This window comes from Harpia harpyja, chromosome W (assembly GCF_026419915.1).
Source record: "Harpia harpyja isolate bHarHar1 chromosome W, bHarHar1 primary haplotype, whole genome shotgun sequence".
Classification (NCBI taxonomy): Eukaryota; Metazoa; Chordata; class Aves; order Accipitriformes; family Accipitridae; genus Harpia; species Harpia harpyja.
The window spans coordinates 22759826-22776742 of record NC_068968.1 but is presented as its reverse complement, the minus strand read 5'-3'; the positions used below and the strand labels follow the sequence as shown (position 1 = coordinate 22776742).

General features: G+C 51.8%; 1 protein-coding gene and 1 long non-coding RNA gene across 2 annotated transcripts in view; both read left to right on the top strand.

Moving 5' to 3' along the window:
• Window positions 1-4021: 4021 nt before the first annotated feature.
• Window positions 4022-8081, top strand: LOC128136188 (uncharacterized). The gene is made up of 3 exons (XR_008233279.1): window positions 4022-4144; window positions 4435-4534; window positions 5010-8081. It is a non-coding gene; the product is annotated as an uncharacterized LOC128136188 (long non-coding RNA).
• A 3015-nt stretch (window positions 8082-11096) lies between these two features.
• Window positions 11097-16917, top strand: part of LOC128136154 (GPI ethanolamine phosphate transferase 3-like) — a gene marked incomplete at its 5' end in the record, with an annotated part of 66540 nt that continues 60719 nt past the window's right edge. The window contains 6 exon segments of the mRNA XM_052775326.1: window positions 11097-11156; window positions 11761-11851; window positions 12302-12425; window positions 13458-13617; window positions 14089-14192; window positions 14778-14847. Coding sequence (XP_052631286.1) covers window positions 11097-11156; window positions 11761-11851; window positions 12302-12425; window positions 13458-13617; window positions 14089-14192; window positions 14778-14847 — 609 coding nt within the window.

Here is a 16917-nt window from a genome sequence, read left to right as displayed (position 1 = left end):
CCCTACCTAATAAGTTGTATTCCGCTTCAGGTACTAACAACAGCGTTCCAATTCCATATCGGCAACTTGATTCCACCGCCACATCTTTTATAACGGGGACCCTAAATGGTTCCCCTTTTGCTCCAATTACATTAACTTTATCCCCAGATATTTTACATCCTGGAGGTAATGATTGTACAGTAGACCTTTCGGCTCCGGTATCCACAAGAAAGGTCACCTCCTGGCGCTGAGGACCCACTTTTAAAGTTATCAAGGGCTCTTTCTTACCAGGGGTCCTCAGCACATAGAGCCCCTGACCCCGCTAATCCTCCCGGAACGCTTTCTCATCCTGAATCCTTTTTCTACATTCTCTCTTCATGTGTCCTTTTTTCCCGCAATAGAAACATTCCACGGCTTTATCTCCTCTCCTCTCAATTCTTTCCTTATCTCCCCCACCAGACCTATCACACCTTTCTGTCCTTTTCTTACCACAGCAACCAGTAGCCTAGTCTGCCGCTTTTCAGTTTCCTCTTCTTGCCTCACATACACCTTCTGAGCCTCTCTAAGTAATTCATCCAGCCCCCGCTCCTGCCAGTCCTCAATTTTCTCTAACTTTTTCCTAATATCTCCCCAAGATTTTGCCACAAACTGAGTTTTCAGCAACGCCTGTCCCACAGGGGTAGCAGGGTCCACCCCAGAGTATAACTGGAAACTTTTTCTTAGCCTTTCAAGCCATTCTGTCGGGGTTTCATCTTTCTTCTGTTGTTCACTAAAGGCTTTATTAATATTCTGACCTCGGGGAACAGATTCTCATATCCCCTGAATTATAATTGTTCTCAGATCTGACATATTATTCCTATGAGCTGGATCCTGGTTATTTCAGTCTGGCCGATTTAAAGGCCACTTCTGATCCACAGCCGGGCCAGCTTGATGTTGCTGATCCCACACTCTCATTCCAGCCCTTCTAATCATGTCCCTCTCTTCCACGGTAAATAGTATGCTCAGGATAGACTGTAATTCATCCCACGTGTACAAATTCGGTCCCAAGAATTGATCCAGCCTCTCAGCTACCCCCAGGGGATCATCTAACAAACTCCCCATTTCCTTCTTAAATTCCCTTACATCCCCCGTATTAAGGGGAACTGCCACATACCCCGTTCCCGGTCCCCCCCGTCCATCCCCACCAGGCACTAACATTTCCCGAAGAGGAAACAATCTCTCCTCTCCTCGCCTTATTCTATTACGTGCAGACTTTCTGGGAGGGGGTGCCGGTGTCGGGGAATCAGGTTCCGAATCTGACCCCTCCTGGGCCTGGGCTATTCCCTGGCCTTGGGGTGGGTCCTGAGGTGGAGGGGCCTGAGGGGCATAGGGAGGAGGCCAAAGGGGGTCCTCATCATCCTTTCGGGGTTTTTCCGGTCTTTTTTCCCTTAAGGCAAAGAGGAATGACGGTTCCCGAGATTGGGGAATCCATAAGGCAGCATATTCGCTCTCCTCTGGGCCGGCTGGTGGTCTCCTATTGTTTACCCATATATTTAATTGTTGACACACCCAATCCTCAGAGGACCCGAACACGAGCCAGAGTACATGAGGATTGCTGAGGGGTTTCCCACCCCAAATCGCCATACAATAATTAATCATCTTTTCCTTAGACTTATTCTTTCTCCTTGGGGAACTGTTCCAATATCTTATCATCAGGCCTAGGGGACTATCTGGGGGTATGTCTGGTAACTTATCTTTCTTCCCCATCCCCATGGGTCCAGAGGGCTTGCTTTTCCTCTGCCCCATCTTCCGAGGTGCCTTTATCCACACACACACACTTCCCCTCAGTCGTGACTCGCTCCCTCGCGGGCTACGAGAACTGCACTACTGGAGGGTCTGCACTCGCGTGATCTCAGATAGACCTCTCACACAGTCGCACCTCGGGATAACCACCCCAACCAAACGGCTCACAATTTATATACTCACCCGCTCCTGGGGTCTTCGTTTGGTCTTCGTGCACAAAATTTAAGGGGTCCTGCAGGTTCTTTTGCTCCATTATCGTAATTTAAAGGGGGTTCGTGGGTCCAGGGTATGGTGGCGGCACCTCCTCAAGACGGGGCTATCCAGGGATAGGGCGCCTCCCCGTTTGCGAGGGTCCGCACCAAAGAACCTGGATCCGAGTCACGGCACCAAGTTTGTTATAGACGCTCGTGACAAATTGGAGGAGCCAATTTGTATTAAATGACAAGATCGAATTTATTAGCAAGCGATAAGAGAGCAAAACAGCGCTGGGCGGCCGGGGAGACAGTGCTCCGCCAAAGGCTCGCGCCGAAAATGGGGAAGAGTCCCTTTATTTATACAGTTTCTAGTTTCTGTCTACGTGACGGCTGGTATCTTCTGCATTGTGTGTGCGTTTGCGCTGTCATTTGTTTGTTAGGTGGAATGTCTTTCGTTAATCATCGGTACTTAACTGGATACTGTGGTTTTAGATAAGCGAGGAATGTCTCTACCCCCACATGCGATTTCATGAACAAAGTTAACCAGTTCATTACATCTGCCACACTTGGGGGGGCGAGGCCCTGCTCTCCCCTGCCATGGGGAGGCCGGGAGGCCGAGAGGCTCTGGCCCTGCTGGGCTGGGGGGGGGGCAGGGTCCCACTCACCACCACCCCCACAGTGGGGGCCTGCTCCCCCCACGGCACCGGGTCCTGGAGTACCTCTTGCCCCATGACATCAGGGTCCCAGGATCCCCTCCGTCCACAGCACCGGGGCCCGGGGTCCCACTCCCCCCAGGACACTAGGGTTCCCCCTCGCCCCACGGCCTCGGGCCTCACTCGCCGCGGCGGGGAGGCTGGCAGCTGCCCGGCGAGGCTGTACCGGTACTTTTCGTGTTTGTTTTTAATTTAATAAATGCCCGTTTGGAAACAGAGCCCAGTCTCCGCATCTCGCCGCTCCCGGGGACGGCGGAACCAGGGGCAGCGGCCGCCGCAGCGGGACGGGGTGCCCCGGGGTGCTCACCCGGAAGAGGCGGGGCATCCCGGGAGGCCTTCCGGGGCGGTGGGGGGAGTGGCGGCGGCGTGATGCTGGTGCGGCCTGGTCTGGCCTCGTCTCGGTCTGCCGCAGGTGGGGCGTGGGGGAGCTGGTGTTGGGACTCTGAGGGAGGGATGGAAGAGGTTCATGGGGGCTCGGCTGGGGGGAGCTGGGTAGGGATAGGGGTATTGGGGTGCGCAGAGGAGGCCTGGGGGCAAATGGGTATGGGGGTATTGAGGGGGCCGGGTGGGAGTTTGGTTGGGGAGTAGTGTTGGGGGACAGGGGGCAACCTGGTATGAGAAGTGGTGAGGTGAACTGGGGGGGGAATGGGTTGGGGGATGTGGGGCTGGGGAGGAAATGAGTGTAGAAGTGGATGTGAGGGGCTGTGGAGGCCTGGGGGGTAGGTTGTGGTGCGGGGAGGGGCATGGGGGTTAGTGAGGAAGCTGTGGGGAGCTGGGCATGGGAGGTAGTGAGGAGAGCTGGGGGGAGTGAGGGGCTGTGGCTGTGGGGAGGAGGGTAAGAGAGTGCCCAGGGGGAGCAGGTCCTTGGGGGGAGCCGGAAGGCAGCCACAGCTGGGGAGGGACAGGCTGGCAAGGGGGGCCTGGGACCGAGGTGGGGGGTAGAGAGAGGTGGGAGGAAGGAGTCTTACCAGGTTACAGGGGGCTGAGTGGGGCAGAAGAGACCCCACCCCACACCTTCCTTTCCCTTACAGTGTCAGGGAGGCTTTATTCCTCCCCCCCATGCGGGGATGTGAGGGAAGGAAAGATGTGGAGAAAGCTCCAACACTGGGGTGAGCCCCCCCCTACACCTGCAGGGAAGGCCCTGACACTTGCACTGATACTGGGGCCCAGGTCTCATCCCTGTGGGGACAGCCCATGTCCCCTCACAGTGTGTGCTTGTTCTGGGTGTCAGTGATGTTTCCTGCCCTGGTGTATCAGGGCCATGAGCAGCAATCCCAGATGGGAGAGCAGGGCCTGGAGGAGGAGGATTGTCACGTGCAAGGGGCTGGGGCAGGGCTGCCTGGTTCAGTGCTCTTTGTGCCGCAGCAGGAGGCTTGGGTGGTGGAGTGGATGGGCAAGTTCCACTGAATCCTTGAGCCTGTAAGGAGCTGTTTTTCTTCCCTTCTGGATTCAGCAGGTTCCTAAAGCTGTAGCGAGGTGTGTTCTTTGCGTGAGGATTCGGGGGGGTGTGGGGGGTGTGCATATTCTTCCAGATTGTGATCCTTTTGGCTGCTTGTACACTAATTTCCTTTGGTAGGGTGTTAAAAGCACTGAGAAACCTAAATTTCCTCTGTGTGGGAAGTACGTTTGCTCTGCCTGCAGCATCTACAGTGTGTAGCATACTTGAGCTTTGTTTGCACAGCCCTCTCTAGCCTGGCTGAGCTCTCTGGGGGGGGTGAAACCCCAGATTAGAGGGCTCGGCTGTCTAATTCCCACCCTTTTCCCAGGGTTTGAACTTCCTCATCCCTCTGCTGGACCAGATTCGTTATGTGCAGAGTCTCAAAGAAATCATCATTAACGTCCCAGAGCAGTCAGCTGTCACCCTAGGTAAGGAACAGCTGCTGCATCCTGCCCTTCTCCTTCCACTGTATCCAGGGTTATGGACCCCTACAAGGTACTGTCCCTGCTGCGCTGACACTCGGCATGAGTCAAACTGGCAGCCTCCTAGTGTCCCTGGCTGCACCCAGCACAGTCTGTGTGCCGCGTCGCCCAGCTGGCCGCCTTGGCAACCCCTCAGGCACCGCTCACCTGGCTCTGCTGGCTCGCTTCACGACAGGACACGTGCTTCAGCCTCTGCCTGGCTTGCTGTGCTCTGCGAGGCAGGTGGGCTGAGTACCCTGTTCCCTCCCTAGGGAATGGGAGGAGGAGGGGAAGGCAGATCTCAGCTCTGGACCCTGCTTTTCTTTGGCAGGGGTGTCTGTGGCAGGTTTCTCGTCTTAGTGCTTAGTGTTTGCTCATCCTGCCTCGTTTGGGGTCCCTCTCAGCACTGCCATCGACTCTGTTTTTTGCTTCTGCTCTCCAGGCCAGCTATGGGGTGGAAGATCCTGAATATGCAGTGACCCAGCTGGCCCAGACCACCATGAGATCTGAACTTGGCAAACTCTCCCTCTACAGAGTCTTCCGGGTGAGCTGGGGAGGTGGATCATGGAGCTGCCAGCATCTAGCAGCATTTCTCAAAACCCTGGGGGGTCTGCATGGCCAGGCTCATACGCTTAACAGCAAAATGCCCTTTGCTTAGAGGGCTTCTGTTTCAGTTGACCTATTAGTGAATCCTTGAAGATGGGTCTTGTTTTGGTTATTTTTTTTAACAGGAGCCCTGAACGGGGCTGAACATGGAGCAGGGGTTCAGGCCAGCTCCTGAAGCCATCATCTCATGGCCCTGCCTGCCCTGTCCCACTCCTACTGCCTGTCCAGTCTTAGAATAGAATAGAATATTTCAGTTGGAAGGGACCTACAATGATCATCTGGTCCAACTGCCTGACCAATTCAGGGCTGACCAAAAGTTAAAGCATGTTATTAAGGGCACTGCCCAAATGCCTCTTAAATACTGACAGGCTTGGGGCATCAACCACCTCTCTAGGAAGTCTGTTCCAGTGTTTGACCACCCTCTCTGTAAAGAAATGTTTCCTAATATCTAGTCTGATCCTCCCCTAATGCAGCTTTGAACCATTCCCATTTGTCCTGTCACTGGATACCAGGGAGAAGAGATCAGCACCTCCCTCTCCACTTCCCCTCCTCAGGAAGCTGTAGAGAGCAATCAGGTCGCCCCTCAGCCTCCTTTTCTCTAAACTAGACAAACCCCCGAGTCCTTAGCCGCTCCTCATAGGACGTGCCTTCCAGCCCTTTCGCCAGCTTTGTTGCCCTCTTCTGGACACATTCAAGGACCTTAACATCCTTCTTAAATTGTGGGGCCCAGAACTGCACACAGTACTCAAGGTGAGGCCGCACCAGCGCTAAAGACAGTGGGATAATCACCTCTCTTGACTGGCTGGTTATGCTGTGTTTGATGCACCCCAGGATGTGGTTTGCCCTCTTGGCTGCCAGGACACACTGCTGACTCCTATTGAGCCTGCTATCGACCAGCACCCTCAGATCCCTTTCTGCAGGGCTGCTCTCCAGCCACTCCTCTCCCAATCTATACTTGTGCCTGGCGTTACTCTGTCCCAGATGCAGAATCCAGCATTTGTTCTTGTTAAATTTAATCCCATTAATGATTGTCCAATGCTCCAATCTATCTAGATCCCTCTGCAAGGCCTCTTGTTTCTTGAGAGAGTCAACAGCACCTCCCAGTTTGGTATCGTCAGCAAACTTGCTAATAGTGCATTCAACTCCTGCCTCCAGATCATTGATAAAAATATTGAACAGGACTGGCCCTAGAACTGAGCCCTGAGGAATACCGCTGGTGACTGGTTACCAGGCAGATGTAGCCCCATTTATTACAACCCTTTGAGCCCTGCCCTTCAGCCAGTTCTTCACCCAGTGCACTGTGCACCTGCTCATCCCACAGTTGGACAACTTGTCCAGATGGATGCTGTGAGGGATGGAATCAAAAGCCTTACTAAAATCCAGAAAAACTACATCCACCACCTTCCCTTCATCCACTAGGTGGGTGACCTTATCATAGAAGGATATCAAATTAGTTAAACAGGACTTTCCCTTTGTGAACCCGTGTTGACTGTACCTGATGACTGCATTGTTCTTTAAATGCCTTTCAGTAGCACCCAGTATGATCTTCTCCATAATTTTTCCAGGAACTGAGGTTAGACTAACAGGTCTGTAGTTTCCTGGGTCTTCCCTCACATCCTTCTTGTAGATTGGAATAACACTGGCTAGCTTCCAGTCAGCAGGGACCTCCCCAGACTCCCAAGACCTTTGGTAGATGATCGAGTGGGGTCCTGCCGTAACATCCGCTAACTCCTTCAGTACTCTGGGATGAATCCCATCAGGCCCCATGGACTTGTGAACATTCAGCTGATACAGCTGGTCCCTTACATATTCAGTGTCCACAAATGGAAAGTCACTGTTCCCACACTCGTGGTTCTCTGACTCAGACCTTAGGCTGCCCGGTCTGCTATCAGTATTATTAAAGACTGAGGCAAAAAAAGCATTGAATGCCTCTGCTTTTTCTTCATCCCTATTTGTCAAGTGACCATCTTCAACAAGTATCAGTCCAATGTTTTCTTTAGACCTCCTCTTGCTATTAACATACTTAAAAAAGCCCTTCTTGTTACCTGAAATAACACTGGCCAGTTTTAACTCTAATTGAGCTTTGGCCTTTTGTGTCTTCTCCCTGCATATGCAAACCACAGCTCTCTAATCTTCCTGCGAAGCGTGACCTCGCTTCCAGAGATTGTACAATTTCTTTTTCCTCTTGAGCTCCAAGAGGAGTTCCCTGTTCAGCCAAGCTGGTCTTCTGACCTGCTTGCTTGACTTGCGACACAGTGGAATTGCCTGCTCCAACACAGTGTCTTTTCCTGCCACAGCCCTGGAGCATGCAGTTTCCCCTCTCCTCCCCCATGGCTCTCATTCCCTTCAGGCCTGGGCATCTACGCTATGCTGACCAAGCTGCAAGCTGTGAAGACCCATGATGAGATGCTTCCAGCCCGTAAGGACCCCCAGCCTCCCACCATGTAGGTGCTTAAGGCAGAACAGGCCAACGCTAGCTAGTAGAGCCAGAAATATCCTGGACCCTTGCCTGGGGCCTGCCAGGCTGTGGGCAGTCCTGTCCTGCTGCCCTCCCTGGTCAGATGCTGCTCTTCTTCCTGAAGCGAAAGCTTGATGGAAATTTACTAGCCAAAACTTTTTAACAAGCAGCAGCAATGAACTATGTAACAGTGGTATTGTGAATCGTACATGTAAGCACACGGTAATCTTTTAATGGAACTTATCTTCGGGAATGGAATGCAAGGACACTATGAGATAAAGAGGCACAGGATGCCTCAAGACTGCAGAACCGACTGAAACTAGCTCTGTGGTTTTGTCAGCAAGAACACGGGAGTAAAAGCTATAGTTCACCAAGGGGGCATGGTGATGGAGTGGATGAAGTAAACGACCACCAGATGTCTCTGAAGCCCACCCAAAGACTATAATGCGCATGTGGACCTATGATAATGAGTTCTCAGAAAATCATGAATATGTTAATCACTTCTATGAATATGTATGTATAAGTTGCATATAAGCTGTATAACTGACCTGGCGTGGCACGCATATTAGGAGGAGCGATCCCCTGTGCGCCCAGCGCTGCAATAAAGAATACCTACTTAATAGTCATCCTGACTATTGAGTCCTGATTTCAGCTTTTCACGGCGTCATTCCCTTGGTCTTTATTTTGTATTTGGATTTAAATAATGTAATAAATGGTACTGGTGCTGCAGCACATCCCCTGGCACTCGGGAGCGCAACCTGCTGTGTGCCACTGAGGGGGACCATCCCTCCTAAGCAGGCTTCTGCCGGGAGCTCCTGCTGATCTGCGGGAAGGTGCCATGATCTGCAAGAGGAGCCTGGGGATCCTTCTCCGGGGGGGGATCCCTCTCCGGGGCTGTGGGGTCCCTGTCCTGCCCGCTGCAGTCACATGCAACCCCCACCTGGTGCCTCACAACAGTGCCGCTGCCTCTGGGGTGCGCAGGTTTCCTATAGCATGCTCCTTGTAGCGTGCACCATGGGGAGCAGAACGGCTGTGGCAATTAATTAATTAAGGCAACGTCTCGCTTTAGCTGGGGGTGCTCGGGGTCCCCACACCCACCCCGAGGGAGGTGGGGAAGCCGGGCGGCACCCGGCCGCATGGGGGTGCTGCCGCTTCCCGCGCCGCCGCTCTTGGGCAGCCGCCGTGCCTGGCGCTTCCGGGGAGAGGGACGGTGGGGCGAGAGGAGCTGGGGGGGCACAAGGGGCGGGGGGTGCGTCGCAGATGGAGTGACACACTCCACTCATAAGAGAGAAGTAGCAATATGTTTATTGATATAAAAGCAATTTAACAAAGTTTGATAGTAAATGCGACGGTGGTTTAACAAGATTCGATGGCAAGGTTCACTTGATTATCTACTGCATAGAGGACAGGGTCAGACAAAACTGTCAGGGAGACCCTCCCATTGAGTCATGAGGTTCAGAAAGGACCCCCTTGCGTTCTAAACTCCTTCTCAGAGGGGAGTTTAGGTGCGGCTGGATCCAGACTTAGTCCCAGACTTGGTCAACGGTTTATGTCTAAAAGATTATATATGCACAATCAATCCTTTATATCACTTAGGATTTCAAAGTTTAGCATGCTATTAATCACTTACTGAGTATCTGTTGCGGCAAGGACTCTCTCAACCTCAAGGAGTAACCTTGAGAGGCAGCCCTACTCAAGGGGAGATCCTGGCGTGCAGCCCGCTGCTGTGCAGGAGAGCTCAATGGGCCCATGGCTGTCCACTATTTACGGAGTAAGATAATTGACTTATAGTCATATTTGCATACCGACTACAGATGTTAGTTTCTTCCAAATTTGGCTTGAGTCGGACATTGACCAGTACTGTGGTTAGGTGGGCGCACTGTTCAAATTAGCCCTTGGCTACTGTGTTGTTATCTGTCTCCCCCGAACCCACTTTGAGCTGGATGCAGCCATCACAACCAGACACATCCATTACAACTGCCACTGGTGGTTATCACTTGAGCAGGGTTACGGGAAATACAAGTCAGGTTGGGGGGGGAGCACACTGCCACGGGGGGGCGCTGAGGGGCCGCAGGGGTTGAGGGGCTGTGAGGGAAGCTGAGGTGCTGGGGGGCAGGAGGAGAGTCAGGGTGTCAGGCAGTGTCTGTGGGGTACGAGGGATGCTGGGGGTATAAGGGGGACTTGGGTGAAAGGTAGCAGCCCAGGAGCTGGGGGTCAAGGTACTGCATCATGGCTGGGGGTGCATGAGAGAGGCTGGTGTGCCAGAGAGCGGCTGGGCAGCACTGGGAAGTAGGAGGGGGATCGGGGTACAGCATGGTGGGGGGTACAAGGGGGAGCTGTGCACAGGGCAGTTACCAGGGTATGGGGTGGTAATGGGTAAAGTCAAGTCACAGGGTAGTGGCTGAGGGGGTCTGGGGAGTATCAGGGGACAGGTGGGCGTGAGGGGTGTTGGGGTGCAGGGCAGTGGCCAGGGATGGGTACTGGCGGGAGGGGGTGGTGGTACTTGGCCCAGGTAGAGCCTTAGGGGCCTGAGCTTACCTATCCTTCCCCCTAGGATGCAGTGGAGGCCAGTGCTGCTCTTCCTAGCCTGGGTCTGCTTTCTCTTTTTTGCTGGTATCAGGCTCTTCATGAGTGGCTTCCTGCTCACCTGGATTGAGCTTGCCAACAGCAGTTCCTGCTCAGACTCACTCACGCGCCACTGTGGGAGAGGCAGAGCCTCCCGCTGGGCTCCTGTTGGGTGCCCCAGCGCTTTTCCAAGTCTGTGCTTGTCATCATCAATGCCCTCCATTTTGAGTTTGCCTGGTTTAACCCAACCAAGGTCAGCCCACTGCCCTATGAGAACAAGCTGAGTTTCCTGCACCACCTCGCAATCTCCCAGCCCCACCATGCCCGCCTCTACTGCTTCCAAGCCGATCCCCCCACTGCCACCATGCAGTGCATCACATTTTTGCCTTCTCTTTTCTGCATATGAAAATCCACCAGTGTTGTGTTTAAAGTCAGAGTCCAGGACTCATGGCTTCCACTCAGCCCCTGTTTGTCAGCAGCCATCTACTGCCTTGTGTTTTACAGTGGGGTTGTGGGGCCTTTGGTGAGGGTTTGTCTGCTTTGCGCTGCACCTTCCTAAGTGCTGCAGTAGTATGAATGGGTACCAGTCTGCTTTTTGGCCTGTTCAACCAGATCTTTCTGCTGGGGTGATGTGTCAGAGGTCAACAATAACTAATGAGGTTGTGCTGGTGGATTCAGTGGGAGGGGCACTTGTAGGCTTAGAAACAGGGCTGGTCACTCCCTGTATTCAAACTCATTTATAACCAGATGGTGATTTTAATTTTAGGTCGCTTTTGAGTGTGGGTTGGAGAGGAGCCAGTGCTCCAGACCATGACCTGGAAATGCCCAGACTTTTTGCGCTAGTGTGGGTAACGGCATGACTTGGGTGGGCTCCCTGGTCTCATTAATTCCTTTCTTGCTGCCTCGGGAAGGAGAGTGGTTTTCATGGGTGATGACACTTGGGAAGGACTCTTCCCGAATGTACTGGTTTTGGCTGGGATAGAGTTAAATTTCTTCATAGTAGCTAGTATGGGGCTATGTTTTGGATTTGTGCTGCAAACAGTGTTGGCAATTCAGGGATGTTTTTGTTACTGCTGAGCAGTGCTTACATAGTCAAGGCCTTGTCTGCTTCTCACCCCACCCCACCAGCGAGTAGGCTGGGGGTACACAAGAAGTTGGGAGGGGACACAGCCGGGACAGCTGACCCCAACTGACCAAAGGGATATTCCAGACCATATGACGTCATGCTTAGCAATAAAACTAGGGGGGAGGTTGGCAGGAGGGTGCTGCTCAGGGACTGGCTGGGCATCGGTTGGTTGGTGGTGAGCAATTGTTTTCATTTGCATCACTTGTCTTTCTTGGGTTTTACTTCTCTCTCTCTGTTATTTTCCTTTTCATTACAATTTATTTTTATTATAATTATTATTATTATATTTTATTTCAATTATTAAACTGTTTTTATCTCAACCCACGAGTTTTCTCACTTTTACCCTTCCGATTCTCTTCCCCCATCCTGCTGGGGGGGAGTGAGCAAGCAGCTGTGTGGTGCTTAGTTGCCGGCTGGGGTTAAACCTCAACACTGAAGAAGTTTTTCTGCTCGTATTTCTTCCCTTCTTTTAACGTATAGGATCTTCACACTGTGGACAATGGGATCCTGCAGCATCTCTATGCAACTGGTAAGCAGCTCTTTCCCCAGGGCCTGGATAACCCTTTATGTGATGCAGAGGTCCTATTGCAAGTTTGGGGTAGGGCTGAAGAGTTTTTTCTGTTATGGAGTGGCACTGGGAAGTCACACACTGCTGCCTGGGGATTACAGTGCTCTAGCTGGATTTCCACAGATAAGCCAGCTTTCAGGGCCTGTAAACTGCTTCTGTAAATACCTTTCCTTAATTTGGGAGAGAGTGCAGCTTGATGGAACAAGGCTACAGGTTAGACTTCTACATCTGTCCTAGAAATACACTGCCAGGATGGAGCAGGAGTAGCAACTCTTTCTTCACACTTAACTTTAACTGTGTGGCTGCCTGGGCAGATGGTAGGAGGGGAAGAAATGGCAGTTTCCAGAGGCAACCAGAAACCTGTGCCTGAATCCCAGGCTAGTGTGTGACAAGGCTGCTCTTGTTCTGCAGTGGACAGTGGTGAATGGGACGTGCTGATTGCTCACTACCTGAGCATGGACCACTGTGGGCACAAACATGGACCTGATCATCCTGAAATGTCTAAGAAGCTCACCCAGATGAATGAGATGCTCAGGTGATTAGTATGGTGGGGGGGGTGCCAGCTGGCCTCTTCCTTCGGCCAGGCTGGTGGGGTGTTCCCAAGGCATTTACAGATGCAGAGGGCAACAGGGAACACTTACTGTTCCTGTTACCATGGAGAATGGCTTTGGCCAGCAGCAGCTGAAACCCCAGCTATGGGGCAGTCTCAGTTGCGTAGATATGTTCATGGGGGAATGGTAGAGAACAGGGTTTGGTTTCAGAGGTAAGGCTGTCTTCAGGTCTTGGAGCCTTGGTTCTCAACCAAACTGTCAGGTGATGGTGCAGCTAGAGTACAGCTGAGCCTCACTCTCTCAGTCTCTAAAATGGAGATTGTCACACTGAGGTTTGGCTAATGTTTGAGAAGCACTTGGAGGAACCTGGCTAGGGAATGCTGCATTTACTGTGCTGCAGATCCATGAGTTGTGCCTTTGTGTCAGAGGGCAGAATGGGATTCAGAAATCCTGATCACACAGCCGTGCCTCAGCTCCAAATGCTGTGGCTTTTGACTCTTAGGACTGCTTTAATTTTTGCTGCTGGAAGGTGTGAGTAACTTGCCCTGCTGCATCTGAGAGTGCAGTATACATTGTGTCATACTTAATGCATCCTTCAGGGACAAATCCCCTCTTTTTTCCTTAAAAGTAGGAGATTGCTCACACAACATGATGCAATACACGAATCCCAAATAGAAGCAGCCTGAAATTTGTTCCTGTTGGGAACCTTCCTTCTGAATTGCATTTTGTCAAGATCCCTGAAGGCCTTGAGGGACCAGCTACTGTTCACAGGGGACCTAGGCAAGATTAGTCCACTCTCTCAGGGCTCTGAATTTTCAGTTCAGTTTTGAAGCATCCATTGCCCTGGTACCTGGCTCAGTTGTTATAGCTCTGTATCAGCACTTAGTTTTGCTCAGATCCTTTTGTGGGCCTCACCTCTGTGGCACAGGCAGGCTTGGTAGGGACATGTCCTTTCCCACCTGTGCTACCTAGGCCCCTGCCCAGGCAAGGGTTGACCTTCCTTATCCCGGTGACAGGTCCTTGGTGGATCACCTGGGGAATGACACCCTTCTTCTGGTGGCTGGGGACCATGGCATGACAGAGACTGGAGACCATGGCAGCAACAGTGAGAAGGAAATGAATGCAGTGCTGTTTGTGTACAGCAAAACACCCCTATTTGGCACTGGCCCTCCTGAGGTGAGAAGAAACTGATCCTTAGCTGCCACTGCCTGAAGTGGTATCCAGGATGAAAACTGCATCCTGGGGTTACAGAGAGTAACTGTTGTTTAGATTGAGAGGGCCTGGGAGTCTTGTCACCTTTCCCAAGAGAACAGTGGAAAGGCTGACACAGGATGCAGGTGACTGAAGTGTTAGGGACCCATGTTCAGGCCCCTCCAGCTGTGAGGGGTGTTTGAGTGGGGCCAGGCAAGCTGTTAGACAGCCAGGGCCAGACCTAAGGACCTGCAGCTCCCAGCAGGCATCCTCCCCTCCACAGGGCACTCAGGGAGGGCTGAGCTGTGCCTCTGCCTTCCCCTGTGTTTTTTCCCCTTCTGGCTTTCCCAGATTCTCCTCTGAACAGGGATGCCTCCCCCACTGTCCTCTAGCCCGAGTGAAAAGCCACACTGTTGTGTTCTTTCTGAATTTCCAGTTCCTCCCCTGTCTCTCCAGGAGCCTGAGGCCATTCCCCAGGTGAACCTGGTGCCCACTGTGGCCCTGCTGCTGGGTGTGCCCACTCCCTACAGTAACATCGCGGAGGTGATGGCTGAGCTTTTCTCTGGTGTCCTGGTTTCAGCTGGGATAGAGTTAACTGTCTTCCTAGTAGCTGGTACAGTGCTATGTTTTGAGTTCAGAGCGAAGAATGTTGATAACACACTGATGTTTTCAGTTGTTGCTCAGTAGTGTTTAGACTAATGTCAAGGATTTTTCAGCTTCTCATGCCCAGCCAGTGAGAAAGCTGGAGGGGCACAAGAAGTTGGCACAGGACACAGCCAGGGCACCTGACCCAAACTGGCCAACGGGGTATTCCATACCATGTGACGTCCCATCCAGTATAGGAACGGGGAAGTGGGGGGCAGGGATTCGCCGCTCGGGGACTGGCTGGGTGTCGGTCGGCGGGTGGTGAGCAATTGCACTGCGCATCATTTGTACATTCCAATCCTTTCATTATTGCTGTTGTCATTTTATTAGTGTTATCATTATCATTATTAGTTTCTTCTTTTCTGTTCTATTAAACCGTTCTTATCTCAACCCACGGGTTTTGCTTCTTTTCCCGATTTTCTCCCCCATCCCACTGGGTGGGGGGGATTGAGTGAGCGGCTGCGTGGTGTTTAGTTGCTGGCTGGGGTTAAACCACGACACTCTGGGGATGGCGACACTGTGTCTGCAGCCTTGCAGCAGCTCTCGGTCTATCACATCAACACCAAGCAGGTACGGCCTACGGTAGGCCTCCCCATTGAACTAGAGAGGAGGAGTGTTGCGGACACATATTTAGCTAACGGTCGCAAAAGCATTCCAGACGCCTTTAGAAGGCCTTGAACAGAATAAACAAGAAGACAAAAAAAAAGAAAGATGCCAATTAGAAGAACACAGGTGCACATTCCAAGATAAAGGGATCTTGGCACTAAGAACCTTAATTCGGCAGTTTATCTTGACCAATTAGGCTGAGACAAGTTTTGCATGTTTTAGTTAGTATAACCAATTGTGTCCTATGTTTATGCGCGTGTACAGAGTTAGTATAACCAATTGTGTCCTATGTTTATGCGCGTGTAGAGAGTTAGTATAACCAATTATATTTTAGCTTATGGCGCGTGGATAGCTGATGTTTAGCTTGACAAGGTATATAAGCACGCTATTTGGGCAATAAAGGGAGAACAACTTTAACCGTATCGGTGTCCGGTTGTTACTCAGCTCACATCTCCCGATGGTTCCCTGCAACTAGTGGCGCCCGAACAGGGACCTGACAGTTTGCTGAAACCTCCAAAGCATCGCAGAACAGTGATACCGGGAGGCTGGACCTGGCAGCTTGCTGAAACCTCCAAAGCATCGCAGAACAGTGATACCGGGAGGCTGGGGACGTGAGAAGCAGAGGTGGGCACGAGCCGAAAGTAAAGCGTCGGAGCCTGGAGTTCGCGCAGCTGAGCGACCCTCTGCAAAGGTAAGAACCGTCATGGAAGACGAGGCGGCGGTTCGGCTCCTCGCAAGTATCCTCTCAATGAGAGGGCTCGAGGCAGATATTAAAGGGATTCAAGCCCTTGTTAAGTGGGCCCGAGAGAAGGGACGGTGCCAGTCAGCTCCGCTTTTCTTCAGCCAGCAAGAATGGCGAGAGGTTGGGGGAGGAGATGGGGTCTACGCTTTCCAAAGAAGAAGAAGCAGTAGTTAAGCTCCTCCAACATATACTCTCAAAGAGAGGCATAAAATATGATGAAGCTTGTTTAAAGCGGCTTTTACAATGGAGCAAGGACAGAAACCTTTTAATTAGTGTGGGTACAGCTTTTGAGCTTAGTACCTGGGAAGCTATCGGAACCTCCCTATGGGATGAAATTAGTGACGGGTCTAAAGAAGTTAAAGGTCTTGCAACTTTATGGAAAGTAATTAAGACAACTCTGCAAGAAATGAAAGCAGATCGTAAAGCATCTGCGTCTGCTTTTGCTGCTCTCTCTCCCACCGCAAGCGAAGGAGAAACGCGGGGAGAAAAACATAATGCAGCGAGAGAGACTTTTGGCTTCCCTGGAGCTTGTCCACCTGCTCCTGTGCCCTTGGCTTCTGCTCCACTCCCTGGGACTGCCGATATTAATCAGCCATCTGACAGTTCCCAAGCCTCCCTAACCGTATGCTTAAAGGAAACCCTACAGAATCAGGAAGCGAGTAAAAATCCGCCTACGAGAAAACAGCCCCCAGATATTGCCGCTCAACATGAACAAATTATACCTAGCATATACCCTCCATTGCCTCCATCTACGCCTGGGTCGCCTCAAGAGCATGAAGAGGGGCCGGAGCTCACTTTGCAGCAGTTGCAGTCAGTAATAGAAAAGCTGGCACAGCTGGAGGCTGCTGTGAAGCGAGAAAGACTGCCAGCCGTATCCTTTGATGCACCCTCCCCCCCCCCCCCCTTCCTTCAAACCCTTTTTTACCTCTGTCCCCTCCTTGTCCTACACCTATACCTCTGCCTTCTCCACCTCCCAGGGAACCAATCCCCACCTTTCCAGAAACAACGGACTCCCAGAATAAATGGCGGGGAATTATTCGTGATGCCTTAATTGAGGGAGAAATCACAGCAGCTCCCACAGCGTTTCCGGTTATTGCTGGGGCTGGGGGTGGACCTAATCAATGGGTTCCATTTGATTGGAAAATCATAAAAGAAACAAAGGTTGCAATTGCTCAGTATGGTTTAAAATCTCCTTTTACGCAGGCAGTTTTGTCCCATATATTTTCTGGGTCAACCTTAACTCCACATGACTCGTGAATGCTTGCTAAAACCTTGTTGTCGCCGTCACAACA